Source organism: Grus americana, chromosome 3 (assembly GCF_028858705.1).
Source record: "Grus americana isolate bGruAme1 chromosome 3, bGruAme1.mat, whole genome shotgun sequence".
NCBI lineage: Eukaryota > Metazoa > Chordata > Aves > Gruiformes > Gruidae > Grus > Grus americana.
Window position 1 is genome coordinate 103,644,651 of NC_072854.1, and position 22,581 is coordinate 103,667,231.

General features: G+C 36.5%; 1 protein-coding gene across 2 annotated transcripts in view; it reads left to right on the forward strand.

The window, feature by feature from the left end:
• The window catches only part of SPATA17 (spermatogenesis associated 17), an 86,247-nt gene that overhangs the window by 36,347 nt on the left and 27,319 nt on the right, over window positions 1-22,581 (forward strand). For both annotated transcript variants that reach the window (XM_054821997.1, XM_054821996.1), the window contains exons 7-8: window positions 16,170-16,373; window positions 21,427-21,578. In XM_054821997.1, coding sequence (XP_054677972.1) covers window positions 16,170-16,373; window positions 21,427-21,578 — 356 coding nt within the window. The remainder of the gene's footprint in view (window positions 1-16,169; window positions 16,374-21,426; window positions 21,579-22,581) is intronic.

Here is a 22,581-nt window from a genome sequence, read left to right on the forward strand (position 1 = left end):
AATATGCTTGTTTTTTCTTGCTGAGATGGCTTGTGAATACTGAGGCTCAGACCCCACAGAATTTTTCCTTTATCACGGAACTGTGCTCCAAGAACCATCTTCTCTTGCGGCTAGTATTTTGAAGCATGAATGAGTGTAAATCAATACACCACCTACAGACAACCTGAAAACCAGCAGAGATATGTATGAAGCAAACTACTTATTGCAATCAAAGTCTGTATTCCACAATTGCACATAGTTATAGAATTTGATATCTTGCTAAGATACAGGGCAACTTATTTCAGTACAGAATTTGCTAGTTTGATACTCTGTCTGACATTTTACTCTCTCTATGCCTGGTCTTCTGATCTGACTACAGCTGCATCTTGCTGTCTTCCAAGGATAGTTAATTGGATTACTGAGCATGGTCCATTCATGTCTCAGTAGAACCAAGCAGCAAAAGTCAACACTTTTGAGTGAGCTAAGGAAAAAATATAATTTGTAAGCAGGGGGCCTAGCAAACGAAAAGAGGAGGTTGATGGGCTGGACTTATTGTAGACGTATTAACGTATTAACTAAAGCCCACTAAGTTGTAGAGATGATCTGCTAAAGTTTGCTACAATCTCCTCCCTTTCCTGCCATGCATAATGAGGTGCAGCGATGGAGCTGAGCTACCTCATGCATCAAGGCTGCAGATGTTCAGGCAGGTTATATGGACAGCGTTGCAAAATCTGTATTTGCAATAACTGTTTCCAATACATCTTATAGTTTTGAATCTTTCTGGTTTAGTACAGGCAAAAAGGGTGAGAAAAGGGTGTTTACTTACTGACAGAAAGGAATTAAGGACTTCTTGCTCCTCAATTTTATCAAAGAAATGCATGTCAAGTTCCATTCTCCGCTCCCTACAAGCTGAAGCCCAGAAACCCATCGTCAGAAGTGCGTTACAGGTTAAATAAGGGGATGATCAAACATCGTAGCATTGCACAATGTAGCAGATGTTATAGTGGCCCCTTCCAGCCTTAAAGTCGATGATTCTCTTATTGATTGCAGAAGTTGCTCTTCTTATTCCACAGGTTTTTTATATATATAAGGTTGTGCACATTCCTAATTGCTAGCATTATTTTACATTTCAAAAAGTAAAACTTAGGAACGCTAGTGTCATGAAGGTACAGAGGTGTCTAGTGTGTCTATAATAGCATGGCCTATGATGCAGTCAACATATTTTGTCTTTTTCATTAATTAACTTGCTATTCAAGCATTTATTTCTTCCATAAACTGTTACCTTTATAATAAAATAAAAAAAGAGGGAGAAATGGATATCAAACTCTGAATTAGTATGCATTATTTGTTGTTATTGGTACCAGGTATGTACACATAGTCTTATATAGACAGATGTGAGCTTGCTTTGATTACTTTCCAAGCCAATCTGGAGCTATAACATGGGGCTGAACCCAAACTAATTAGCCCTGTTGAGAGCCACGCTATATTAGCTCAAGAATTAATGCAGTTACACAGCTTCTGGGCAGCTCAAAATATGGGCAGACTAAATGTGTGCATACTTTAAACTCAGGAGCAAGGAGTTTGATCTGCCTACAAAGTAGTACATAGGCATACCTACATTTAAGTTGTTTTGCCTGCAGTTCCCCACCTTTCTGGGGGGAGGGTGTGTGTATTGAGTACCATTGCTATGAAACTGGCTTTCAGGGAAGTCATTGGATGATAAAAAAATGCATGGTATTATACTATACTTTACAGTTTTCCTGTATTTTTTGCAAACGGATGACTGAGTGTATTTTGCCATAGAAAATTACCCAAATACAACTATTTGCCATTGCTGCTTGTAGAAATACATTGCATTTACACAAACATTTTTATCCACATAAGAACTAAGCAGTTCATTGCATAAAAGAATGTTAGTATTTTAGCAAAGAAGTTTAAAGAAAAAAATGTTAAACAAGTTAGGATATTTGCACAATCAATAATTACCATTTTAATTTGCTTTTATTAATAATATATGTTAATAATTTATATAATAATATAATTATTGACTGTCTTTCTGTGAAAGTACAATGTTATGTGTCCTGCCAACTTCAGAACACAGGTTTTTGCTTTACTAAAAACCAGCTACATATTTTTTTCTGTAGTACCAGTAATAACCATGAAAAACAAATATAACCCTATTTGTAGGCATAACAGTGGGCTTGAAAAAAGAAAGTAAATTTTTATTTGATTTAAACTAAGTTAGTTGCCAAATAATGTCTGGAGAAATAAAGCATGAGCCCTAAACTTCATGGTTATGAAATGCTGAGCTTTTAATCAGCTTGCTATATATGCCAGTAGTATCAATAACTAGTCAAGTAACATCTTACACACGTGAACTTCTTTTGTTTGAAGGAAATTTCTCCCGCGTGATTCCCATAATTATGAAAAAAAACCCAACAGTGAAGTCCATGCCCTTCTTATCACATGATAAGTTATGTTATCTGCTCCACCTACTGGTTCCTTGTCGCAAGAGATTCCCGTGTAAAATACAGCAAGAAATAAATCTGTGTGGTGGCAACTGTGGGGCTTCCAAACTAAATTCCATTTTACAAAGAAGATTCTCTATATTTCAGATTTTATATATATGTAACAATGTACTCCTTGTCTGATTTTACCCTAACAATCTGATGAATTCTGACTTCATGGTGAACGTGATAAAAATTGCAGTACATATTTAACAAACCTTTGCCTTTGTTAAGACTATTTCTTGTCATTTCTTACTGGAGTAGAAATAACAGTGCAGATTTTTTTTTCATTGTTTTTATCTGTTTTATCACGATCCACATTGTAATTTCTTATTGAGACATGAAACTTATAATAAAGGTTTTGTTATTAGTCCATAATCACAGTGTGCTATTTCCACTACAGTGGCAATGATCTTTTATTTTAGTTGCCATTAATAAATGAGCTACTTATTAAATGTGGTTTTCTATTATAAACATGCCTACCTATGTAGATTATCCTTCTCTATCCCTGTAGTTCCCCTTTCTGTATTAACAAAATTCACTATAATTGAATAGGTTCTTACTTCTGCTCTTTGTCGTATTTGCACGGCTGATATTTGTAGTAAGGGCCATCCTTTGCCAGGTGCTGACAAACAGCCTTTAAAGTCAATGAAAGATAGAATCGCTGAATGCATTGGTGGCACTTTGTAGTACGAAGAGCCCACATTTGTTGGAACATGCGGGTGCATGATTCTGTCGTCGGTATTTCCAACCTCCCAAGAAATTTTGCCATTGGTCTTTGTCTTACAACGATGATTAGAATTAGGCATATAATAGACTAAATTCAAAGATCCCGAATCAAACTAGACTGCAAACCTGTACTTAAGCGCCTGCCGACAGAGCGAGCAGCAATGCTGAGGTGAGTGTGTGAGGGGGAGCAGGTGTGTCAGTGCTGCTGGCACTGCTGCTGCCACCCAGGTAGAGGACTCGCAAGTCCTCGGTGTGGTGGGGAGCGGAAGGCAGCGGTAACTGAAAGGAGCCAGAGCGGGAGAAGCGGTGGAAGGAGCGGAGTTGGTGTGTGTCTTGTAAAGTCATTGAGATCAGGAAAAGATTCCTATGGAAACAGTCTTCACAGTGCCACCGCTGAAAACGCCTTTTGCTATTACAGTCTCTCCGGCTGCTGAGAAAAGGATTGGAGAATCAGCAGAGCAGCAGATCTTTTCTTTTTACTCTGTAGTTTTTTTTCCATATAGCAAACAGTACTGGGTGAAGTAAAAGAGAATTTTAATTCTCTTTTCTCCAACTTTCGTCTGTTTCTAAACAGATAAACCACATTTACCTTTTGTCAGAGAAAATGAATGTACTAATCCAGAAAGCCAAAGTTCTTTGTGATATAATGTCTACAAACGCTTGAGAGCTTTGTCACACAGTCAATCCTTTCTTTCTCTCTCTGTGTAACATCCATACTCCATAAGCGATTCCACTTTAGGGTAATGGGAGTCATTTAAGAAACTTCTGTGGACTCTGGATTAGGATTTTTGTGTATAAAAGTAGCAAAAATATGCCCCAAAGTTACTTTTCAGCTTTTGTTTTTCAGAGCAGTTTTGTTTTGATTTTCTGTAGTTATTGTAAAACTCAAAGTTATATCACTTTTTTTCAATTGTGTCAGTCCTTCTTTCATGTTTGTCAGTTTGTAGAGTAAAATATTTTAAATTCAAATTCTATTCACTGCTAAGGTATTTTTTATTACATTTTCCTGTCAACAGAGATGGCAATCTACAAACATTACACTGACTGTGTGTGACCCCTTTTTACACTGCTGCAAATCAAGAGTTAATTCCGTTGAAGTTACTGCGGTTACACCAGGTGTAAATGTTCCAAGCGAGGAAGAAAAAAAAGCCACAAAATCCTTCCTGGAGCAGGCTAATGAATATTCAGAAGACACAACTGATTAATATGCTTCTAACCTAATGTGCTGTCCTGTAAGAGCTTGAAAAACAATTGGTCTAAAATGACACTGTTTGACACCCACTCTGTCTCCGGACACCTGGCGGTTTTATTCTTATAAAGGTGAGGACTCAGTGGATAAAGCTCTGGCCTTTGATCTTCAGATCCACAGTTTAAGAGACAGGGCTGCAAGTTTGGTCATTTGAGCTCAGTCCCGAGTGAACAGTCCACATCACAAAATGATTATACATAATTTGTTACTATTGGCAGTGTCTGTTCAGGAAAGGCCAAGGACTGAGCTAGCATGAAGAATGAATTAGCTCTTACCTTTTACATTTTATTTCCTCCCTCTTTACTGTTGTAATTTTATTATCCTGTCTCTAAAACATTCAGGAGATGAAATTATCATTCATTATAAGTACTATTACTTCCTGAAGATGAACTAAAATGGTTAATTTTTTTTTTAATGTTGGTGCCCCAATCACTGAACATCCCCACCTATCCATGGGTGTTTAATATCCACTCATCATTTCTCTGCCAAGAAGTCAGATATTTCTGAGTACTTCCCAAAGCTTGTACCATAAAAAAAAATCTCATTTAAATTAAAGAGGAGAGAGTGAGCTTTCCTAGCTCTCAGGCAGGCTTGCGGCTACCTTTAAATAGCGTTAGGATATAAAGCCTTTCATGCGATAGTGTTCTGTTTTTATAAAATATTATTTCCAAAGGATTCTCAATGTACATTAAATCCTTCTTACGGCACTTGCGACAGATATGTTTGATCAGCACGCCTTCTTCGTGCATTCACTTCCACATTGGAAGCCAGGTGTATCAGTCTATTCGCAGGTATTCACTACAGGAAAATCGTTCAACTCTTGTGCCTCATGGGGCACTATACACACAATCTCAGTTCACTTGAAAGGAATCTCAGTTAATGTTGCTTAATGTTCCCGTCAAAAAGAAGGACAAAGTAAGGTAAACTGAGAGCAGCCAGTAACTGAGCTGTTTGCGATTCTGGAAGACATTGTAGCTGAACAAAGAAAAATGTTTATGTCTAGAAGGTTAGTTCCACTAGGTCTGAATTCCAGCAATGACCTTTAAGTGATTTGCACTCACACTCTCAAAAATCTTTAATTCTCTTAGAATTTGAGTCCAGCTCTTGCCCTTTGGGATTACTCGTCCTGGGAACACTAAGGAGTGTAATTCTACTCAATACAGTATCATGGTGATGTAAAAAGACCAAGTGCTGGAAGCCAACATATACCTCTAGAATCTATCTGGTTCACACTCTGCCAAAACCATTTAGTGACAAAGTTCACAACTTCCATCAATTTTCCAGTTTTGCTCATATTCTTTTCAATCAGCCTTTCTTTTTCTCTAGGAAGGGATGGTTGTGTCCCTAGAGAGGGCAAGTACAATCAATCACAGCCAAAACTAAGATGGCAAGTGTGGTGATCTCCATGCCCAGAAAGGGGCAACTCCATAGCTTAGGGAGCAATGGGAAGAGGATGGGGAAGTGCTATCTGCTGACATCATAACCTACCTCCTATAAGAAATAGATGGCTATGCACCATTTCAGACGTATTTCTCCCCAGTGTCAGTGAAAAATACTTCCTTCCCATTCGCTCTTCTCATAAGTCTCGTTCTAGAACAAGTGATAAGTGAAAGCACTTCCAACGGAAATCAATAATTTCTCCCTTCGCCACACTTTCCAGAAAACAAGATCTTTGCATCCTATTTTTTAAAGATAGTGAGTGAATGACCTTAAAAATAGAACAAATTTAATAATTTTAAGCATGTTCTGCGACAGTATTGCAAACTCTGTTTTTCCTAAAGGCTGCTTATTATAACATCATAATAACTGGATAACTGTGCAAAGAAATGAGAGTTTACACTGAAAAATCATCTGTCATTAGAAAGAGTTTAACAAACAATAGGATGTAAGGTTTGAGTGCTGTTTTGTGATTGATTCTGTGCAAGCTCAGTTGCTTAAAGGCTTATCCATTTAAACATGGCAGTATTTCTCAGGGCTTCTTCTATCCAGCTTGTTACTAGCCACGTCACTCATGCCAAGCATATGTTATTACAGCATAGTGGCATCTCCATATCTACCATGTATTACAGCATTTAGCGTCTCTGCATCTAGCATTAGTCATTTGAAAATCCACTAGCTAGAAGGTAACTGTCTTTTTCAGCATCTGAATTGCATAATCTCTATTTGTGTGGATTTTTTCTAGACAACAGACTTCTTGCTTAACTCCTGTGGGTAGGATTAATGGCAGAGTTTAAAGGACAAGCTGTGTGATCTATCAGAAGTGTACATGCTGAGATCTTAGAAAAACATGACCACATTTTGTGTATTACTGTCAATTGGGGTGGCGAAAGGGTTGGATTGCTGCAGGGTCAGAAAACTGCTAAGAGCGAGTTATATATTGAATGTTGGCTTTGTGTATGATGTGGTACACACATTTAAGAAAGAAACTATATTGCAAGGAAATAACGATGTAGCGCAAATATCACCTAAATAGCTCACACACAGAGCCACATTCACACACACTTGCACAGAGCGGAACTCCACTGACATTCCTGAAATTGCTACTGGGATGAATTTGGTTGATGTGTAGGAGACTGTCGGTGTTTATACAAGTTTGATGTGATGTATGGTCTTGCTCCGGTAATTTTTGAAACTATTGTATCAGAAGAAGTACACGCTAAGTAAGAGATAAGTGCATAAGAAGAGGGAGGTTAGGAATGGCATGGGAGAAGTCATGAAGATAAAATGCCGTACATTTCTCAACAGCAAACCTTCCTGTTGATTAAGAAATGGCACTGATGGTATCCGTGCTTTAATGAGACTTCAAGATGACTGATGTACACACCAATTCTTTTGTTTTTCAGCTCTTAGGCAAGTGAATAGTATAATGGTAAAGTTCTTTCATTAACTCGCACAGTTTATTCAATATTCAATGCTTTTGTTTAGTATCTAATATATACTGTTACTTTGGGAATTGTGTCTGTCCTGCAACAGACATGATGAAAACTGTGTATCTACTCCCTTCTATTGTTCTCTTTAGCTTTATTTTGCATCTTATCTTTGCTTTCAGTTTTTCGATTTCAACTTAATCTTTTAATAAAATCTTCATATTTTAATTTTTTTTCCTATTACCTCACTCTACTCATTTCCGACTCCCTTTGCTAATATGACTAAGATGGCTCTCTTCCCCCTTCTTTATTCTTTCCTGTAAACAATACTGGGACCATTCATTAAAGCTTCACCTCATTGTTTATTGCTCTCATTGAAGACTGCTTTGTTAAACATACTGCCACTTCGCGAGTTTTAAGTCATTGTCTAATGCTGTAGGTTTACTACAGCAAATTGTTTAATAAATCTGTCCAAATATACGTCCGTGAGGAAAGATTCACATGTAAGCACAACGCAACAGATATAAAAAACAATGAAAAGAAATTAAATGTTTAGTTGCATATGTGTATTTTCGGAGAAGTGAACGAATTCTCTATTTAGCAATTATTGTGTTAACAAAGGAAATTTCCATATGGTTTCCATCTCTGTTAAGAAGAGCTCTCCTGTCTTCTGATATATTGTTGTAGGTAACTTCTGGTGTTACAAATTCAAAGATACTAAATGGCATAATTACAAGGGTTTTTTTCAATCCAGTGAGAAAAGGAGTGAATTTCGAGTTGATTTTTTCTTACAAAGCTAATCTTTTCCATTATGACAATGATTGTAGATGGAATTTTAGGTTTAAAGATGTAAATAATATCACACATTTAAATAAGTGTTTTAAGACTCTGAAAACTTCTCAAAGCATAAATAATTTTAGCCTCAAAATAACCCTGTGAAGTAAGAAAATACTGTCTGTGTGTTCACATGCAGTTATTGAGACATGGAAGAATAAAACCACCTTCGGAGATCATTCTTCGGACTAAGCTCTTTAATTCCCGTTTACACAGGGTGGATGTGAGAACAGGTTGGCTTTTGGAGATTCCTAGAATTTGTACATGAGTCCATACTCACCTCAGCACTTCTTAAAGAAAAAATAACAGCAATGGACTTTCCCATTCCTATTTTTAAAATAAAGTTATTAAGCAAGATAAAATTTATTTTTCTGCTTGTTTTGAAATCAGTTTTTGAAATCAGTCAAATGAGAAGTCAGTAAGAGAACTTGGAATGCTCTGTCTCTGTTTTGTGTCTCCATCCTAAGAGTATTGTTTCCCATGGCATCGCTCACTCATTCAAGTCGTTATCCCTGATCTAGTCAAGTCATCAAGAGCCTGGGTAAGAATTAGAGTTGACAGAGTAAGCCTCGGGCGGAGAGAGAATCAATGAAAGGTGGATGCATTTTTTGGGATGCCTTTGCATTCGCTGGGCTGCTGGTTTTGGATATTGTGCATATCCAAAATGGATATGGATATTGTGGATACCCGTGCATTAAACTAAGGGTTTGCTTCTCTTCTGTCTCGTTGCTTAAATACCCACCCGGTTGGTACCTGTTTGGAGTCTCAATTACAGTTTTGTTTCCTGAAATATGGCCTGCGCAGGTTTAGGGGTTGATTGTATGGTCTGTAGCCAGCATACTGGACTTGAATGTTTCCTTAACGTCTTATTGTATAGTCCATAAAATTGCAGCCTGGTTTACTTATAAATGTGCATTTAAAACATGATTACACTATTATTTTGACATCAAGCAAACATTTCACAGATGAAAAGGACTGAACCAAGCTTTACAATCTGAAGGCAGAATAACAATAATTAATGCTTCTATTACTCTGTTTAAACAGAATATATATTAAGCAGAAGACAGGTAATTAATCCCACTTGAAAGAATATACGCTACTCATCGCTCATTTATGAATTCTTCAGTCTGTGCGTAAAAGCAGTACCTCAGACAAAGCCAAAATACCTTAGGTACGGTAACAGGCTAGGTCCTCCGATTCTTATTTAGAAGAAATTCTTGACAGTATATTTTTATAAGGATTACAGGATCAGGCCTAAGGAGTAGCATTTAGCTCAGTGAGAACTGAACCTACATTTATAAAGCTGGGCAACATTTTTCCTGTTGTCAGCCATGGTAAGGAAATTTTATCTCAAATTGGAGTGTTGAACCTCACTGTGGTATTTTTCCAATATCTGAATAAAGTTTACACTATATTTCTTAATCTGTAATATCAAAATGTGTTCATATTAGTTAAATAATCACAGATTATTCCTAGTAGAATACATTCTAATGTGGCTTAAATATTTTGATGTTTCAAATTTCAGTTCATGGACATAGTTTTATTATACTTGTTGCTAGAATAGCATTTACAGAATTTTTATAGGTGGCTCTTTCCCCAGTAAATTTCATATTAAAGATACTATCCTTTTATTTTCACAACCTATGGAATATTCTGAAAGCCTGTAATAAACTAGTTATTTAGAAGTTTTGAACTGCTTTTCTTTTACAGACATGGTTGCAGCATCATTTAAACACGTTTTTTCCCTGTGAATCATTAATGTTTTAAGGTATTTCTTTTACCTCCTAGAGAAACTCTATCTGGGGATTAACAAGATTGTTCACTGGAATTCATGTGGAAGCATAACTGCAGTAGCTGAGAAATGATCATGTTTCCTTTTAGTTCTCAGCAAGAGTAATTGAATGTTGAATATCTTACTAAACGCTGGACTGTGACAGTGTGTTAACACTCCGACTATCTCCTAACAGCAGGGCAATTATTTGCTGAGTGGGATTTTTATAAATCCCCTGGCAGTAGTATGTCCTGATAATTATGATGAAGTGCACTGGTCAGTGTTGATTCAGCAATCCCATCTCTAGCAAATATTTCATTCACAGCTCTCCTTCATGCTTTTACTTTTATGGCTTTTAAAGACCTCTTACCTCTCCTCTCAGCTTGCTTAGTTTTTCTACAAATTACAATGGAGCAAAAAAGGATTTTCAAGTTGAGGCCCTGTTTTGTGGAAGTATTGTCCTTCTTGTTTAACTCCTCATTAAAAGATCAGAGTGAGAAAGTCGGACTTTGTTTAGGTTCTTACTGTGACAATCACTTGCAAAGGCTTCCTCCCGCAAAGCTATTTTCTTCGAGATTAAATGGCTGTTAAATGAAACATTTCTGTTCATGATATATGTTGATTATTTCAGACTTTCAGAGTTGATATGGGAAGTAATTAAAATAGAACATACCTTTATTATTGTTTAGTGAAAGTAAATAATATTTTAAAGATATGAGGATACACTTTCTATTGACTTCATGCTTACATTTTATCTTCAGCTCAACTTCATGGATTTTTCATTTCACATCTGTGTAATTATTTGCAGTGCAGTAGCTACAATGTATCTATTAGGGCATATTTTGTTTGTAATTCTATATGTAGACTTCAAAAGCTCGGTCAAGAAATAAGAAAGAAGAATAAGAAATAATTCATTCATAAATAAAAATTGCAGCATCTAAAACTGTTCACATATTATTATACCACTTGGGATCACCGATCTTTTCCGAGGAACAATCCAACATAATCAACCCAGCCCTTGTCTTTCCCTTTCTACCTGCACTTTTTTCTTTCCTTTCTCCCTTCCTTCTTTCTATTTTTTTTCTTTGCTGCTCCCTTCCTTCATAGGTTAGCTTTCAAGGCAAGTGCCTTAATAATTTCTTTGTTGTATTCTGGGAAAACACAGTTAAGTCTTTCTCTCCGTACAGAAATGGCAAACAGGAAAAGAGAAAAATGGATATTCTACAGCATGGACTAAATATGGGATTAGACATGGAAGTGATGCAGAATATAAAAAAATCCTCGACAAATCTTTTCTTTGTTAATGTTCATTAAATTAATATTTTTTTCTTAGTTTTTGTCTTTCTTTATATGCCACCATTAATTATAAAGATAAGAAAATGATTGGGAGGAAACTAAATGATAGAGTGTTAGAAATGCAAAATGATTCAAAATATTAATGTAATGCTAAGGATGACTGGGTAACAAATGGTACATTTGCCAGTATGCTTGACCTGACACAATTAATATTCCAGGTCATGCTTGGGTTTCCATGATGGAAGGTCTGAGGCAGAGAATTCTAGGGGAAAAATATATCTATTGTATAACTCATTTCTCTCTCTCTTTTTTTTTTTTTTTTTTTATTTTCCCTGACGAGTCAGAACCACAGTCTTAAAAAAAAAAAATAAATCTGTGCTTTCACACCTCATTTGCCATATTCACCACTGGGCCACCATTCACCAGAAGGGCCTGATGCAAGGAGGTCAGTAAGAAGCTATTAGCAGAGTCCCCTCCTGAGATTTCTTTGGTCTTATTGAGGTGGAAGTTAGCATGACAGTACTGCAAATAACTCAGTTGTCGGTTTTTTAACAGTTAGCACAGATTTCCCCATAGTGTTTGTCACTTTAGAAAATTGTTCCTGGAAATGCAGTCCCAGAAAGCTGGCTTGACAGAGGCCCTTCCTAGTTGTGAAGAACATGGGTACAGAAAAATGTCTTATTCTCCCTGCAGACAAGAGGTATTTTTTGTAACCTATCATAATATTTTGGAGGGTAATATATTTTCCTATGGACTAATGGTGGGGACAATAATGGAATCAAAGTATGAGGTAATATCTCAAGGCAGATACTCTTCTATCATTGAAAAAGCAGTATTAACTACAATGGTTTTGTGGTCGAGAGAATATTGTATTAAAGTAGGGAAAAGATGAAGTAACGCTTTTAGCACGTTGTACTGGTCTCAAGAAGATATGCAAATTTATTAAGTACCAAAGGCTTTGATCCTCCAGATTCTTAGACTTCTGCAGACTGCCAGCTCCCTGCAGAGGATAGAGTGAATAGGGCATCCATCAGCATGCAACACATGTGCAAGAAATTACAAAAATAAGACTCTGATTTGCAGAGATATTTAAAAATGAATGGAAGCAATTTTGCCAGAGATTGGTCTGAACTGGAAAGTAGACTCAGACTCATCCCCTTGTCTCTCCTACCAAACTTTGCCAATTTTAAATCTAGGCCTGAAACCTTACCACAAACCTTGGGGAATTTAGAGTAAATTAGTGTTATTTTGATCTATCCAGATACTAACTCTGCTGATTGCTCTGCTATCTGTCTGTTTGAATACTTGAACATATATAATTAAAATGTCAAGCAATTAACAAGGCCTGCTTGAAAAATTATTATTTAAAAATGCACTTCAAAATCAATTTTGACCCAGATCTTACAAAGAGTTTCCACTGTAGAAGCAGCAATAACTTTCACAGTGTCCAAAGGGCCTCACTAAAACTCCAAATCCATTTTCATAGTTGATACATTATCTGTATACTTAACCTGATAGTAAGTAAAAAAAGAACAACAAAAGATGAGTCTTTGTTAAGACACCTTTTCACCAATAGTAGTTCCAATGACACCGAATCAATAGATTCCCGCACCTATAATGGCTAATTTTGGTGTCATTAAAAGTGCTAAAAGCCAGTCCTATTTGTGCACCTTGAGATACTCAGCAGTGTTTCACAGTGTTTGAACCCTTTATGAACTATAGTTTTTTTCTACTGCCAAACATTTAAACAAAGAAATGTCAAGTAGAATATGCACAGTATGTCGATATAGATTGCAAAATGCAGTTTCAGAGAGCCATTATACTCAGGGAGCCATTTATACTTGCTCTAAGTATGACTAACAGAAACACCACCATTTCTTAGGGCCCAGACAGCATGTCACTTTAAAGTTATTCTTGCCTGTAATTCTTCAGAGGAAAAATGTTTAAATTATTTAAGATGATGTATTTTCCCACTTTTGGGAAACAAACCCCCAAAAAAACCCCAAACCTGTGCTATGTAGACAGATTTTTTTTTTTGTTGTTAAAATTTACTACCCAATTTGATCTTCAGCTTTTTAAAATTTATTTTCTTTTTAAAAGAAAAGGCTTAAAAAGGGATGTAAATTTTGGGCAGATGCAGCTCTGATCAGGATTTGCTACGATCAACAAATCCATGCCTACCACCTTCAGAGAGTCGTCATTATGCCATAGTGGTTTATTCTACATAATCCTGATTCTCAGTGGTGCACATGGAGATGTTTTTCTTCTGGAAAAAGTTTACATTTTCAGTGACATTGTAGTTTTCTATGAAATATGTGTTTCACAGACATACCGTGAGAGAGCAGGATCTCTCCCACTCGCTGGGGACCTCTGCAGACACATGGCATGGCTGGTACGCAGAGTCTTCACATTAGGCAGGATACAACAGCTGAACATAAACGGCGTGGGAATGGGTGGAAAGATAAAGTGACATTGCAACGAGCAGTTCAGTGAAATGGGAAAAAAAGGTAGTCACAGGCAATCACTTTTCTATTTCACTGTCATCAACAGAATGAAGGCAAGAGTTCATTGATCAGAACGTAGGCAGATCTGATGGCTATGGTAGGACTAATGGGCGAAGAGCCATAATGACCATGGCATAGAGTTGGTTGGTGTATCTCCAGCATGGAATCTAATTTGTATGGAAGGCCTTGACTGTGGCATTGTATATTTGAGAGAACTCGTGTAACAAGTATATAGTGAAAATGTGTTCAATAACTGTGGAACCGTGCAATAAAGCCCGAGATAACATATGGAACTTGTGTTTACGTAGCGCTTACAGGTCACCAAGTGTTCATAAGCAAAAATGTACCGGGCTGATAAGAAAATTGAAATAGGACAATGTATGAAATACGACAAAAATAATAACAGCATTAGGAGAATCTGTAACTTTGAGAGATGTTCATGGGAGTAAGATCCAGACTTGTAGAACCAAACTTTTAAGATGTGGCTGCATTTTACAGATCATACAGATGGAGCTGCAATTTTGCATTTATTCCAGTGATTCTGCTTGCCTGCTATTTGAAGCATGGGTGCCTGTCATTTTAGTTTGGCATCCTGAAGGAACAACCAGTGGTTGGTTGGCATACATGTGTTTCTACCACTTATCTCTATTCGTGCCCTCTTTCCCATTGCACTTTTAGACTGATAGTGTAGTGGAATAGTTTATAGGGTTTGCACTAAGAGGGGAACACAGAGGGACAAAATCAATTGTCATTAGACCCAGATCACTTACAGAGCTGAAGAATGTAGCCCATAAATTTTTGAACAGCCCAACAATATTTTGAATAAGCTGCCATCTCAGAATATTTTTGTCCATTAAATAGTAAGTTTTATATGGGCCTTATTTAACTGTTTTGAAACAAGAAATCGGAACTTCCCAGTAGAACACATTGATGAAAAATGCATTAGAGCTAATTGGGGAGCGTTCAATCCTTTCAGCCCCAAGAGATTAATACTTTATGAGGAGGCTGATGCTCTACTTAGTTTTCTCATGGGTCCTCAGTAGTGTTCCAAAGAAGAAATGCAAGATTTTAAACATTTACTCTTTTCTGTACCTTGCCCTGCATCATGAAACGGATTTCTTTTCCTACTATTTGTTTTCAATACTTCTCAGCAATTAAAATTATGATAAAAGCAAAGGACAGTATATTTTAACTGAACAAATCTACTTTAAAGATCTTAAGAATACTCTGAGTATACTGATGTAGAAAATTATCCTTAAAGCAACTCAGTATCTTTAAATTAATTTTCACCAGGTGTATTTTAAGCATATATCATCTGTTTTATAGGAGAGGTAGTGGCTTTGTGCAATATGGTGTAGAAATTCTCATGGTTAACAGTTCATAATTAATTCAGTAAACTCACATATGTCTTTCTGAGAATTGTTTATATACAACTGATAAAATCCCTGTATTTATAGGAATGATTTGGGAACAGTCTGTCACATAATTTTGACTTGCCAGGTATTCACACGTTGTTAATGACGTAGCTCACTAGTTCACAATTGTATGCTTTATAGTAATAATTGTTATATTAGATCATACTAGTGATGCAATTAATGATGCATCCTGAAAAAATGAAATGTCACATTCAATGAAGAATGAACCTTTACAGTTTAATTCACAATTCAGAAATTTTTATTCTAAATTTTTGTTTTCACAGTTTTTATACTATTAAAACTAAATGCATTTGAATAATTAAAGGAATTTAATGTGAACATTTTGTTGCAATTACTGTTTTCTGGTATTCCATAAATTTTCTTGTATTTCACCTTACCTAATCACTGAATTTTACTTTTAAAAATGCTGCAGTTGCCACTCTCTTAGTCCACATTGTGAGTCAACTAGTGCAAAGTTTAGAGGGACAAGAGTTATGTTCCCTTGCATAAACATTTATTTTCCTCTTTGAGTATGTGTTTGGAAATAATAGGTAATATATTTTTGTTCCGATTGTGTATAGGAATTTAAATTAAACTTTAAATTTCAAAACAACTATAACAGTTTGCCTTTAAAACTAGATGCAAATTTGTACACTTTTACTTATTTTTTAAGGGAAAACTGGCATATTGCATTGACTGCTGCTGTGGAAGGTGGAAGGTGAATGTGACTGAAAGAAAACAGGGGTTTGAGATACAGGAACCTCTTCCTTCCATAAAATCAAGCTTACTCCCATGTGAAGGGCTGAAACTCAGATTATACATTACGTTATCCTATTTAAACCCTTTCTTAAATGCAATGCAGTGCCCAGAGATGCTTTTAAGCTACAGATCTATCCCATGTCAGTTGTCATCAGAAACTGTTTGTTATATAGGTTTTTAACTGGTTTGATTTATAGAATAAATGCAAGAATGAATTTCAAGTTAGTTGAAGTCCAAGATAACCCCATCTTCTGCTCAGATCGCAGGCATATACAATTCGCCGTTCAGGAAATCCCCGGATCCAATGGAACTGCTGCTACGGAAGTCAAAGCCATTGAGCCACAGACGGCAGCAAATGAAGAGTCCCTTCGCCTATGAGCTCTACGACTGGCCAACTTGCAGAAGGCCTCCAACTTTCCCCACAGCACAGCCTCTGCCACCTATTGGCAGGCAGAAACCTCAGGTAACATTTTTCAGTGTCTCTGAGACAGCTTTTGTTCATATCTTTTGTCATAGATTGTCATAGAACCCATAAGGATCATCGGCTCCAAAAATCCCTTTTGTGGATTTTTTTTTTTTTATATATAGATCTAGTACTTGCATTCAGGATACAAAAGCTTTGAAACAGATTTGTCTTAAAGAATACGAAACCTAAGTGGCATGTAAAAACAGGGAAATATGATTCTTTAGACTTTTTTTTTTTCTTTGGGGGAAAAATGTCATTTCACATATTTCAAAGGGAAGAACTGATATAGTTGAATATCAGTATTATGATTCGTTAGAGGTAGAATTCTTAATTTCCAATTTTAATTCAATAAAAAATAGGAGAATCGAAAGGTTATAGGAGAAATTAACCAATTTTGATAAATTTTTCCTCTTTTTGCAATTGTTTTCCATATGAAGGCCAAGAGACATCCTCTCAATATAGAATATTTCCTGCTCTTTTGTGTCCACTAGTTGTGTGTCAGCTTTAATTACAAAAATTTCTACATTTTGTTCTGCATCACAGTTCAGTTGTCCAGCTCCCGTTCTTAACTGTCATAATCTCAATTTAATTTCCGTTAATGTCAACATATGTTGCAGATATAGCTTTTTTTCTCTTCTATAAGTTAACGGACATCTCTGAGATAATGCATCAGAGTGAATGTCCCACAAGATGGAAAAACGGCTTTTGCCACCTTATTATCAAAACCTGCTGGGAATATGCCCAATATAAGCAGCAGATGATAGACTTTTGAGACCTCACTTGATGATGGTACAATGATATGTAGCTTTTGCCAGTAAATGCCTGATCCAGGTACTTTTGGGATAGAAGTATTCTGTCTTTCTCTCTATTCTGAAGAATTTTTCAGTTTGCCCACTCCACCGAACCTTCTGCTTACCTCACACATACACTTTCAGTGCTGGTTTGACTTTGAATGACCACAATGTCTTCAGAACCTGTTACACTTTTTTTTTAAAAAAAACCCTCTGTCCTATATTTAAAATTTTTCTGTATTTTGCTTAGAAAGACAATGCTTCTAAATGTGTCCTTCTCAGTATCTTTCACTGAAGCTATCATTTAGCTACAGAAATTAAACAACAATAATGAGCAATAACCAATGTATAATATATCTTCATTGGTATTTTACTCCTTTAATTCAATATTGTTATTTTCACTATATTATTACAACCCTTGGTAGAGGTGGTCTGAGCATGGTCTTAAGTTTGAACTAGTGCTGGGTTCGAACTATGTGGACGTATGCCGTCTGCCACAATTTACCTGTGGTTTATTGATTGCATCCACATTGTTCTTCAGTGGGGAGAGCCGTGGGCGTACTGGCTAACCCACACAGAAGAGGCTTTTCTCACCTTTATGTCTTGACTGACTTGTCCATAGCAGGACGAGTCTCTATCAGTGGTGGGACATGAAGGCAAAACCAATTGGGTTAGAGCACGAGGAGAAGATGCGGGCCTGCCAGAATACCTCTGGAGAAGTAGAGTTGAGCTACACAGAGATCCACACTGCTTATAACAGTAAGGATCGACTTCAGGGCGGTTCTCCACCTTTGTCCTTCCCTCCTTATGTTCTCCCTACCTTGGCTGCTTGAGCTTCCTCATTGAACTCACTGACTCACAGTAGAATCAAGACAAAGTGTGAGCCAATAAACAGTTTGGGTGATCAGGACATTTGGAGTTGAGATAAATATGACATTATATCTTTACCTTCTGGGACCGAAGGGGCTATGATGGTCCTTCAGTGGGATGTGACTGAAGGCATTGTCTCTCAGGATAGAGGGGAAGATTTTGCCTAGTGGAGGTGGTGTAGGAGTCATGCTTTTAAATAAAGAGGGAACTGAGAGATTTTCCATGTTTAAGTTGCTCTTGCAAAACCGCTTTACCGTATACAAAGTATCTTACAAGCTTCTGTTTGGATTTTGAATATTTTATAGACCTTTCTGAGTTCAGACGCGCACACAACAGTTGTGCACAGATAGCCTTTTAGAACAAACCAGAAGAGTTCTGTTTATTTTCTGCACCTCAAAGAGGGAATTTGCTATATAATACTTTAATCCTTTCAGCACCCTGGGATGTACACTGTGGGGTAAATTTTCAAAGCACAGCGCGTGGATTTAGCTGCGCGACTCTTATTGATGTTAATGGGAGTCACACGGCTAAATCCCTGCACAACACTTTGACAATTTAGGGTTGTATGTCTAAGAAAAGGACACTGGTATGAGCTGATGAAACAGCTGGAAATGAAAACCCATCGGAACGCATCATCCTGAAAGTTGTCTGGTGTGACAATAAGGAATTTAATTACTAGATATACTTGTGTCCTAGTTCTCTGTGGTAACGGTTTTTGGCACCAAGGTTCTTTTTCTAATATCTGTCAGGCCCACTTGAGCCACTTGTTACTTCATTGTTCTTTCAGGTATCTAAAATTTCTGTTGCCCATAGGGTTGGATATTTTATATGAGAACGTCAATTATAGATGTTTGAAAGAACAAAACTTAGCTATCTGCTTTCTCTCAGGGAAATGGGTATTTAGCATTTTATAGGTAAGCTCTGTGTGTGTAAGATAGTGTATTTAAAAGAAAAGTTTTAATGATGCTTATACATCAGTTAGATCTATCATTTTTATTAGTGAGTTAACTAGAATTACGGTTTGATGGAAACACAGATAATGCTAAAATTAGTCATCTGTTCATTAAAAGGCATTAATAACAGAAAGCACATTGCCATTTTTAGGGGATTTTTTGCATGCTGTTAGCTTTCCTGCAATGGGGGCAGGGAAGAATGTGTGATTTCATGTAGATCATAATTTTTATCATGAGTTGCTGATTTTATGGTAAAGTAGTAAGAATGCCCCTCTGCTAACCTTTATTTGGCAGAACAATCGGTAGCAAGAAGATTTATGCTACTCAGTCCAAATTCCAAACATAGACCATAAAAGTTGTGTGAGTTGCTTTCAGGGTGAGAACTGTTGTTTTTTAGAGGTCTTGTCATCTTAGATCTATTCCTTAGGTGCCTATTGCTGGGGAAGTTTCTTCAAATACATGATTCAGAGGAATGGAAAAATCTGCAGGAAATGTTTAGAATTATCTTAATATTCTAACGTATAAACCCCACTTCCATTAGTGATGACACAGCCTTGTTTGAGAGACCTTTGCTTAGTTACACGCTTTTCCCTCTCCTCGCGTTAGTAGTTGGACTCTGTTAATTTCATTTGAACTATGGATTGAGAAAGAGTTAGAAGGTCTTAAAAATTAAAGATGGAAACAAATCCTTGCTGGGATATCTGATTTGGCCCTTACCCTGATGGGATATGAGTCAATATTTTACAATGAAGAAGAAATACAATATTCTGAAAGAGTATTTTCTAAAAGCAAACATATTTATCTTGATATTATTTGACAATAGTACATTTCTTTCTTCTTTGCTCCACATATCCACTTCTTGCAAACATCTTACAATACAGAGTATTCACTTTTTCATTATAAATTTAAACCTTTTTTTATAACTTGATCATCAGATTATATAATGCTAGAACATTGCTTACTGCTTTTAATGTCCTGTTCTAGTATTGATTATTCTCTCACAGGCAATAACACTTTTCATTCTATTTTTAAAGACTTATTGTGGTCATATTAAATGAACGTATTTTTTTATGCAGACTTAAAGAGTAGAAGCAAGAAAATATGTGCAAGCAGTGTAAATACTATGCTCACTTGCTTACTAGGACCTTTAAAAAGATCTCCAAATCATGGTGCTGTGCCTTTAAAAAGTAAAGTTCCAATAAAAATCCATTAACTACTTTCAAATATAGCAATCCTCCTGTCCAGCTGTGAAAAGTACTAGATGATACTTATTTGCCATTTGTGTTATTTACGGTCCATGACTTTTATGGTAACTGGTTCCTATTATTGGTTTCTATTAATGTAAAACATAAGTGAACATAAATGAGGCGTGAATCATTTCTTTTTATTAGCCCCACAGTCTTCACTCAGTGCTTGCAGTAACTCCAGCTGTGACTTGTTAGTGATAACCTATTTAAAGAAGGATATCTTTAAGAATAAAGGCTGTGATTAGGATTCTTTGTCTGCACGTAGTTTCAGAAGGTTTCACTAGTTCATTGCAAGATCAACAATTATGAAAATAAAATAAAAATTAATTAGCAACACTTCTAAATCCAGAGTTGCCACTAAACTGTCCTGAGTGTAATATGGCACTAATTATACTCCAGGTAAGTTCTTACCGGTTAGTACTAAAAGCAAGGCATAGGATATGTCACTTTGACAGCGCAGGGAAGGGCTTCCTGCAGCTATTTATCTGTGCTGTTAAATGGTAGGTGTTGATATGATCAGTTATTAAACAACACACCCTGTATGTGTATAGAGAGAGTTGTGAAGTATGAGCTTTCTTTTTTTTTTAAAGAATAATGAAATTAATATGGAATTAGACTTTTCGAAAATGTTCAAATATTTTCAAAATATATTATCAAAGTCATTAGTTTGAATTGTATTAGAAAAATTGTATCCTAAGTCTTGTATTCAGTTCCCTTCCAGGTAGCTTTATAGTTAAATTGAAAAGACCGTGTTCTTTAAGGTAAAACATTATTTATACTATGAAAAGGAAAAGACTTAGGCTTTCTACTTAAGCAGAATCCAGAAGCAGTTAATACTTGTATATCAGATTTTGTTTCACCAATATTTTCTTTCTAAGTAAAACCCAAGTTTTCCTAATCTGTTCTAACAATGTATTGTTTTAAAATAATAAATATTTATTAGTAGTTAAATAAATCTGGAGCGCACATTTCTCATTCTCTTTGGAGCTTTAGAGCGCGTTATCAACCTTGGTGTTATCCGTAACCCTCTATCAAAATGAACCGCTTTAATTATTTTGGAAGAAAAGTCTTGCTACACTTCCCAGACATTCGGTGTCCTCTTTCATCAGCGGTGTGTCATGAATAAAAGAAGGAAAGAAAAGAACTGTAACCCCACAATAAAACACTGGCATTATCCTATACCTTTCAGGGGCCTTTCCGCGATACTGCTGAAGTATTGCGGCAGCGCTACAAGCCTCTGGAACCAACCTTGCGAGTGGCAGCATCAATCAATTCCCCACTAGAGAAGGCCAGAGAAGAAATGAAAAGGGAGAGATGGGGAAACCGTATACATGACAATAAGTAAGTTCTTTGTTTTTTTCCTTATATTGTTATGAGAATGTTTTCTTTATTCCGTTGCTTTCAGAAACCTTTCATGCCTGACAAAATGAAATGTCAAACCTGACAGCTTACTAGCAAACATTCTGTGTACATACTTCTAAATTCTGTGTCCTTAGATTATGAAGTGTTCAGGGCAGAGACCCTATCTTGTAATTGTGTGACATGTGCCATCCATATCTATGAATCTAAAGAAGAACTTGTAATAATAATAATACCAATATGTGATGCAACAGATGGGTTTAACGGGAAATATGAAAACAAATGCAAATTCTGTTTTGCCACATGCACCTTGTCAAGGAAAAAACACTGTTTCAGTCTTCGTAGTCAGGGAGCTTACAGACTACGGGAGGAAAAAAATGGTGTTGCACGCCAGCGGGACTTGCTTTCTCTCCTGGTAGAGTACCAAAGCTCGCTTGGAAGGGAAGGGAGCATACGTTGCACGTGTTGGAACATGATGCAAAACCTGCAGTCATCTTTGAAGCAGTTTGGTTTCCTAAGCCGTAGCATCTGTAATAGTGTCAGACAGGCCAGTTCTTTTCCATACAATCCCAAATACAGACATAATCCATTCCAAAAGATTGAAGGCTGCTGCCAAAATATTTCCAATTCTTATCGTGATGGAACGCTTGTCCAATCATAATAAAAGCCTGTGAAGTCAGCCTGCTCTGACTTTGTGGTTAACTAGAAAAAGTTGATTTGTCAACTTTTCCCTTGAATTCAGTGCTCTTGGCAATCCTTTGACACTTTAATACCAGAATTCAGGACAGAAAGGAATCACTTTTCCTGATGAGCAGCCTGTGATTCCCTGATTCACTGGGACACGATGCTTTGCTAGCTTGGAGCCGTTTCAAGCTTTTTGATCAGCTCCATGTTGCCACGTGTCAGCTTCAGGACTGGGACTTAAGAATGCCAGAATCAATTGAGTTTGCATGGTTTGGCTTTTATTTTTTCATTGTTGGATCAT